The sequence below is a fragment of the Glycine soja genome, chromosome 17 (assembly GCF_004193775.1).
Source record: "Glycine soja cultivar W05 chromosome 17, ASM419377v2, whole genome shotgun sequence".
Taxonomy (NCBI): domain Eukaryota; kingdom Viridiplantae; phylum Streptophyta; class Magnoliopsida; order Fabales; family Fabaceae; genus Glycine; species Glycine soja.
In genome coordinates, this window is record NC_041018.1 from 29369391 (window position 1) to 29378219 (window position 8829).

Sequence of the window (8829 nt, forward strand, 5' to 3'; positions counted from 1 at the left end):
GTGCACTTGCCAGAAGCGAACAGTCTCCAGCCATAAGGCTTATTTGAAACTGAGCCACCCTATAGCCTTGGTAGCTTCCTTGAATGTTCTATTGAGGTCTAGCTTGGTTTTGCAGATAATGGGCCTCATCTTCTTGTTGTCCATCACCAAGTGTTGAACAATGGTCATTCTAATACTTACCACCACAAAAATCACATCTCAAAATTTGTTGAACTTAGTTAGCTTGATGTGTTTTTTGTGGTCCACCTTGGTGATATTGCTGAGGAAGTTGGCTTATTTGCTTTGTTAAGGCCTCAATTTGTTGCTTCAAGAGTTTGTTTTGAGCTAGAATTTCACTTTGAGTGTCCCAGCTCCATTATACCTTTTCTTTGTGTTGGAGCTCTATCATGATGACTTTGATCATCAGTGGCTACTCTGGAGTCAATGATTACATTAGCTTCCTCTGGACACTTGGACATCATAGTGCCTCCAGCTGAGGCATCAAGGATCATCTTGGTTTGAGGTTTCAAACCACTATAGAAGATATGCAGCATCATCAAAGTTATGGTTTGGACACCTCCGCAACAAAGCTTTGAATCTCTCCCACGTCTCACAGAGAGGTTTGTCAAATCCTTGGGAAAACACCGCGATGGAAAATTTGGTGTTGATAAATCTTGATGGAGGAAAGAACCTCGCTATGAATTTCTCCTACACCTCTTCCCAAGTGTTGAGGCTTTTATTTGGATGTGATTGGAGCCATGTTTTTGCCTTACCTGTTAATGAAAATGGAAAAGCTCTGAGGTAGATAGCTTTAACATCTTCGTCAGAAGCTCCCATAGTACTGCATAATTCCATGAAGCTAGACACATGTGTGTATGGATCCTCATGATCCATTCCAGCAAAGGGATGTGAGCCAATTGGACTAAGCAGTGCTGGCTTTAATTCCACGACTTTATTGCTGAAAGGAGGAATTGCTATGATGTTGTAATGTTTTGGGCCTTGTTGATAAGCATAGTCACCCAAAGTCCTCCTCGGTGGTCTATTTCCTTCTCCTCCTCTTTCAGCCATGTTATTTTCTACAAGTGGCTTATCAGTTGAAAGATAATCAAAAGAAGAAGACTTACCCGGTGTTATAGTGGTTGCTTGTTTCTTTTTCTTTCTATTCTTCCTTTCAATCTTGGTAATTTCCGGATCAAATGGCACTGTATCTGTTGGATTTTTACCTCACATAAAGGAAAAAAGAACACACTACAACAACCCATAAGCACCAAGGTTAGTGAAAATAAGAGTAAGAGAAAATTTATACAAGATCAAAATGAAAGAAATAAATACAAAAGTAAGAAAAAATAAAAGAGGGAATTTATACAAAATAAAATCAAATATTTACAAAGGAAAATAGCCTATTAAATTAAAAGTTTAAATCCGAAAGAACTAGGTGGATGACTCGAGTCCCCGACAATGGAACCACAAACTTGTTAAGACTTTTGGCAAGCATACCAATTGCAGTTGTAGGTTTCACATTTATAAAAGAGTTAGTCTCCACAGGGACTTGAGTTTACTTAATTCATTCGGATAAAGGTTATCAGTTCAATAGTTATGTACAAATTTAATCGAAAATCATTGGTTTTGGTTTGACTAACTAAAGACAACTTAAAGTAAAAGAATAGTGAAAATAACGGAATTATGAGAATAACGAAAATACAAAAATAATGGAAATAACAAAAATAACCGAATTCAATGCATTGGAAATACGTAAATTGTGGAAACGACTTAAATTAATTCAAGAAAACATAGGATTGGATTTCATCATTCATACCCTTAGTATCCTAATAAGATTAACATATCAAAATCATTTTCCAACATTGTTGATGCATACATTAAGTTATCCCATGTCGATCCCTGCACATGTAACCTAAGAATATTTACTAAATATCGATCCCTTGCATATGCAGTATATACCCCGGCATTACAATTATATTCTCGGGCTTTTTGCAATCAAAGCGTTATGCTTTACTCCTAGCCATGTAACATAAATAGTAAAATCATTTTGTTCAAATTCTAAGATTACTTTCCAGTCTCACTTAAAATCCAATTTCATGACACTAGTGATCAAATAGAATCAAGCATTACGAGTAGAATGAAATTACCAATAATGAGTAGAAAAGATTCATACATATATAATATCAAAAGGGATACATAAGGGTACAAAGATTACATCCAATCCTTAAGAAAAACTAATTGATCATTGCACAGAGCACAAGACTAACAAGAAAAATGACGAAGGAAGTGATCTACAGTCACAACTCTATAGCATCTCGGCTCCACTTTTCCTTTTCTCCTTCTTCTTCACTCTTTCTCTGCGTTTTTCTTTGGTTTTTGCTTCAGTTGGGACTATTTTCTTCTTCAACATGCATGGCTATTTATAGAAAATAGCCTAGGAGATCAGACAAATTCGTCGAGGTGAGCTGGATGCTAGCCTGGGCGAATTTAGTATAAAAAATCTTTGTGAAAAGACCATTTTGCCCTTTCTTTTGGCTTTGTTATTAGATCTAACAAACAATCATCAAAACCTACAAAATCATGGATGAATCTTTCATATTTAAACAACAACATTAGTATATGTACAATATATATAAACAACTAGATTTAAGGATAGTTTATAAGAAAACTATTACAATCAAAGGATAAGTGCAAATAATTTAATCCTAAAAATAACTTAAATTTGGCACTTATCAAACTGCTCATTACTCACTCTCCTACCTAACCCTCCCACCTAACTCTCCTACCTAACCCTCTCATCTAACCCTCTCACCTAACCCTCCTACCAAACTTTCTCATCCTATATATAATCCCACCATTTCACAATGCATCACACACAACAACATCTCACAAAAGTAACCTCTATTCCTAACTCTCATAGCCTTTCCACTCACATCCCCCAAATACCACTCACGGTTCCACCTAAAGAAATACTAGTTGTCATTCACAACCATAGTCAAATTGCAGACGACCCAGTTCACGGGTCGATGTTATTATGTTAACACAATTAATTAGGAAAATTAGCCAACGTCTCCCTATTTGAGCAACTGAAACAGATGTCCCTATTTCATTTCATCATGGCCAAACACGTTTTATTTCAACACAATTACACAACAAAGACAATCTTAGAGACGTGCTGGAAACAATTGTTCAAAATCTAGAATTGAATTTTGCCGAATTGTATGTTGTTATTGAGCTTATTCCTCAACCATAACCACCATCTCCACAACCACAACTACTGTCTCCACAACCATTGTCGTACAACAATGTTGACCTCAATGATCCAGTGTCTTCATACAACAACCTTGAAACACAAGACGCCTTTGATATTTATACTTCATACATATAACTATTATCTCAAAATGATTATTTTTCTAATGCCTAACAAACCTCTTTTCATCAATAAAACATTCATCCATCACAATATTTTACAACATCACCCCATCACAACAACCACAAACACAAACATCAAACTCAAATGAACATCCCATCACTAATGAAGATCCTGATTTCACGAAGAAAACATTGATGATTTTAGTGAGCATGAGGATCAAGAGCTTTTTAATCACAACAATGAGCAAAGTGATGTCGAGGGTGTTGTCATACCAACGTCACCTCCATTGCAATATCACCAACCTAGGTGTCCAGTGGATTTGAACCTCGACCACCTACTAGAATACGTTGATCACCACCATTTCGTTCTATAACAAGACCGTGAACAACCACCAACTGGTGAAATCGAGGTTGTCATGACCTTCGACGAAAAAGCACAATGTATTTGAGCAGTCAAAAAATACAACATCAGAAATCATTTTGACTACAAAACAATATATTTTGATCGGAGAAGACTAAACTTCGTGTGTAAATCACACGAAAATTGTTATGCATGCATGAAATTCAAAGACACATAAGAAATGGATTATCAAGAGTATCTGAGATAAACACACTTGTTTCGCACCAATGCTCATACAAAATCATAGGCAACTCGACAAACACGCCATAGCGCAGATGATCCAATCCATTGTCAAAATGAACCAAATAGTCTAAATTAAAATGTTGATTGTAGAGATCAAAATGTTCATTAATTATACTCCATCCTACAAAAGGCATGGTTAACAAAGCAAAGATCCCTAGAGATGATTCATGGAAACTAGGAAGAATCATATGTTTGGCAATAGTTTTGGGACCTTTACAATCTTGTGTTCCAGGACTGTGGTAGTTGCTCAAACAAAATCTGTGTTTGAAGAGGGAGAAATGGTACCTGACAAAACCATGCTTAAACGTGCCTTTTTTTCATTTGATTCATGCCTTACTGGGTTTGCATATTGCAAACTCATCATACAAGTAGATGGTACATGGCTTTACGGGAAGTATACTGGCACATTATTGATTGTTACATCACAAACGGTGTTAATCATATCTTCCCGATTTCGTACGCCATTGTAAAAAAGGAAACAACTTCAACATGAGGATTCTTCCTGAAGAATTTGAAAAGCCATGTGTTGTCGTCTTATACGACTAACTTTTGTATAGAAAACATTTTCTAAAACTTGTATAGTTCCCCAATTTGTAGTTATTTTGTAGGAATTTGTATATAAATCTTGTTTTGTTTGAATAGCTGTCTTTAGAGTATCTCCCATGTGATTTAATGATAAAATTTGCACAATTTCAGGTCAAAAAAGACTAAAGTCTTGAAGTGCAAAAGGATCAATCGTGCTCAGCCGATCATTTGGGCTCAGCGCGCATCCACCGCTAAGCGCAGCTTCAGCACGCTTAGCATGACAAGGGAATCTAGAAGAGCACAAGAATCAAGGCCGCGCGCTAAGTGCAAGATCAGCTTGCTAAGTGAGACATTTGTCTCTTGCTAGGCTCAGTGCACGACTGGTGCCATGCCCAAATCTACTTATTTGCGCTAAGCGCGAGGGTGGCGCTAAGCGCGACATCGCAATTTCAGAACCTATTTAAGCCTGAATTGTCAAAATTAGGGTACAATTTTGAGAGACCAGAGTTGCATATTTTTGCATAGAATTTGAGAAAGACTCTGGAGGCAACAAAGAGGAGCAGTTGTGCAGAGAAGCCTAGGGTTCTACATTTTTAGAGAGATTAGTGAGTGTTAGAGTGATTGTGAGGTCCTAAGAAGAGGAGGAGGGATGCCCCTTCTTGTGTAAGCAACAATTATTTTGTACTCTTTATCTCATTTGTGTTAGGGTTTCTGTGTATGGCTGGCTAAACACCCTACTTGCGGATTTCTAAGGAACAGTTGATGTAATTATCTTTAATATCTAATTAATTGTGTTTTGTGTGTTCAATGCTTCTTTCAATGCTTAATTATTGCATGCTCTTGGCCTGATCACCCACTTGTGTGTACTGTTAGGTGACTTTAGCATTGACAAATGTATTGTTGCCTTAGAACTTGATAGAAGAAGGACTAAATAACTACATTACCAGGGATGGATTGTGGGGTTTCTGTTTTCTGAATATCCTGTGATGATAATGTTGTTTAAGTTAAGCCTAGTCTTACAAGAGGGATCTGTGGATGAAGCTTAGGTTAAATTAGTCTAAACTTACGAGGGATCGAGGTTTAGTACTTTAGGCTACAACATAGAACACAAGAACATGATTAATTAGAGAAATATCCTCATATGCATCAACTTGTTTGTTTGAAAGACCCAACGCTTTTTACCTATTGCTGTCAACTTTTACTTACCCGCATTTACTGTTTTTACCATAGAATTAGTTTATTTCTATTTTTAACCATCAATTATCAATGTTTGTTCCAACAATGCCTTACTTCTGAATAAAACTCTGTCTAATAAGCAAGTTCCCTGAGTTTGATACTCGGATCACTCCGTTTTAATTTTAAATACTTGACAACCTGGTGCACTTTCCGATATTTCATTTCCCTTGAATATATTTGTTAAAAATTGGGGAAAAAGGAACCATATGGGAAAGTGAACACCATGTTACTCTCCAAAGTAACATTTCTCTTATTTCAGATAGGCACCCCTCAATTATAAGTAACCCAAGTAACTTGTGGGTTAGGGACACATCCCATCTCTTCTACCTACACCACATTGCATAAACTTTCCTTTGTGGTAACCCGAACTACAAACATTTGAAGAAGCCACTCATGCAGGCGGGTGAGAATCTTTAATATTTTATTTTTTCGTTAAACTATTTTTTAATTCAAATTTCAAAACATATTAAATTGATTGAATATTTACAAGGTACGCATACATGGAGAAAATGCATTGACGACATCTTTGGGGATATCCGTGCGAATAAGCCAGGTGCAGGTGCAGCTGAATGGCTTGATCAGTTACCCAAAAAATATTGAGTACAATGCTTCGATGAGGGGAACGTTGGGGACATATGACTACAAATTTATCTGAGTCGTTGATTCCATATTCAAAAGCACAAGATATTTGCCGAATCATTGGTCGAGGAGACGTACTTTAAAACCGCAAAAACTTTTTGCTATTAGAGGCCTACAATAAACTCCAGCTCGCAGTATTCTAAAGTCATCTCTGAGGCAATGAATATCGGTCAGCAAGAACTCAAATACACACATTGTTAATGAATCTGACAAACACAACCACACGTTTATGGTTGTTGGATCAAGTGGCCTCGGAATAATTAAAAAGGGGGGGTTGAATTAATTATTAATGTACCTTGACTAATTAAAACTTATCCTTCTTAATGTTACTAGATTCAATTAGGCTTTACTACTAAGTTATGTAACTTAAACAAAATTAAAGCGTAAAAGTAAAGTACATAGCGGAAATTAAAAAGTGTAGGGAAGAAGAAGACAAACACAAGAATTTTATACTGGTTCGGTAACAACCCGTGCCTACATCCAGTCCCCAAGCAACCACCGGTTCTTGAGATTTCTTTCAACCTTGTAAAATCCTTTACAAGCAAAGATCCACAAGGGATGTACCCTCCCTTGTTCTCTTTGAACAACCAAGTGGATGTACCCTCCACTTTGAACTGATCCACAAGAGATGTACCCTCTCTTGTTCTCAATTACAACAATCCAAGTAGATGTACCCTCTACTTGTACCACAAAGGATGTACCCTCCAATGCGTTAAGACAAAGAATTCTCAGGCGATTAGTCCTTTGAAATCTTTTGTTTAAGGGAAAAGGAAGAATTAAAAGAATTCTCAGGCGGTTAGACCTTTGAATTCTCTTGGAAAGGGAGAAGGGAGACACAAAAGAATTTAGGCGGTTAGTCCTTCGTTCTTTTGGAAAAGGGAGAAGAGAGACACAAAAAGAATTCAGGTGATTAGTCCTTGTTGAATTCTTTTTGGCAAAGGGAGAAGAGAATGAAAAGATATAGCACACTTTTGTTTTTTGCAGAATTTTCACTTGCAGAAGAACAAGGTTTGGATAACAGAAAACTTAAAAAGTTTTTTGGCAAAGGAAGAAGAAGAAAGATGAGTAGGAAAGTTCAAGAAGTTCTACTGAATGCAAGTCAAGGTCTTGCTTTTATAGACTCTTCATGTCTGGTCAAGAAAAATCATTGGAAGAGTTATAACCTTGAGAAAATCATGTCAAGAGTTACATCTCTTGACCTTTTATTCAAAACTTGTCACTGGTAATCAATTACCATAATCATGTAATCGATTACACAATGCATTTTATGAAAAGATGTGACTCTTCACAATTGAATTTGAATTTCAACGTTTAGATACACTGGTAATCGATTACCAATATATTGTAATCGATTACACCATTTAAAAATCATTTGGAACGTTGCGAATTTAGTTAAAAACTTTTTGAAATCAAATTTTATCACTGGTAATCGATTATAGGAAACTGGTAATCGATTACCAGAGAGTAAATACTCTGGTAACTTAGAAAAATAAGAGAAAACTCTTTTGTAAAACAAAATTGTGCTATGTTTGGTTTTTGAAAAATCCTTTTCAATACTTCCCTTGTGAAGTCTTGACTTGTTGCTTCTTGAATTCTTCTCTTGAATCTTGAATTCATCTTCTCTTGAATCTTGATTCTTCTTGATGTCCTTTCTTGAATCTTGAAATTAATCTTGATCTTGGACTTGTTGACTCAATCTTGAAATCATTCTTTTGGGCCTTTTGTTATCATCAAAACTACTTGATTCATACTTGATTCATCATCATGAAGTTTGCTTCTACAATGGTAACCAAGACCCAAGCCCCACTTCAAACACCCACCACTTGAAAGGTTTAGGGTTATGTTACAATCCTAAAATTATGATTATGGTGAATATCAGGTTAAACACAATGTTCTCAAGTTATGACTGCCTGTAAATATGTCAATATTGATCCATGAACTATGTGCCACCACTCTTTAATTTGCATAACATATTACAAGTTTGCGTAGGCTCATCCGATTTTAAATCGCATTCCCATTGAAATGAACAAAGAAAGTGAACACGATATTAGAAAAAATATAGGATATGTCGACAACAAAGTCATAACAGAAAAAATTGTCTCAACCTAGCTTCATCTTCAACTTCTCCTTTGACAAATATTCATGATGTTATCCTGGTATAAATAAATTATTAAACCCAAAATATTTTCATTTTTTTAAAAAAATAAATAGTATAAACAAAAAAATTATATTTAATAAAATAATAATATTAAAAAAATTAATTATTTTTTTAATGTGAAAATAATATTTTAAAAAAACAAGAGAATTAATATTAAAAAAAAGTGTTGTTTGAAATTGGGGTCCGAAACCCTTTCCTTTTCGCTTCAAAACAAGTATAGTTTAGGAAATACTTTTAAAGTAGGTATATTTTGGAAGAAATGAAGAGATAAAAGATG

The 8829-nt window shown here is 35.6% G+C and overlaps 1 protein-coding gene across 1 annotated transcript; it reads right to left on the reverse strand.

Annotated features, from left to right (window-relative positions):
• Window positions 1-332: 332 nt before the first annotated feature.
• LOC114391625 lies at window positions 333-1047 on the reverse strand. The gene is made up of 2 exons (XM_028352610.1): window positions 753-1047; window positions 333-652 (listed from the first exon to the last, which is right to left on the reverse strand). Exons 1-2 carry the CDS (start codon window positions 1045-1047, stop codon window positions 333-335), a joined length of 615 nt encoding a protein of 204 aa, XP_028208411.1.
• Between the last annotated feature and the right edge of the window lie 7782 nt (window positions 1048-8829).

What these genes read in the sequence shown, in the direction of transcription:
- LOC114391625 (XM_028352610.1), bottom strand. Translation starts at nt 1,047, where the DNA reads ATGGCTGAAAGAGGAGGAGAAGGAAATAGACCACCGAGGAGGACTTTG. An exon ending in TTTTCCATTTTCATTAACAG is followed by an intron (nt 653 to 752) that starts GTAAGGCAAAAA and finishes TCCTCCATCAAG; the next exon opens with ATTTATCAACACCAAATTTT.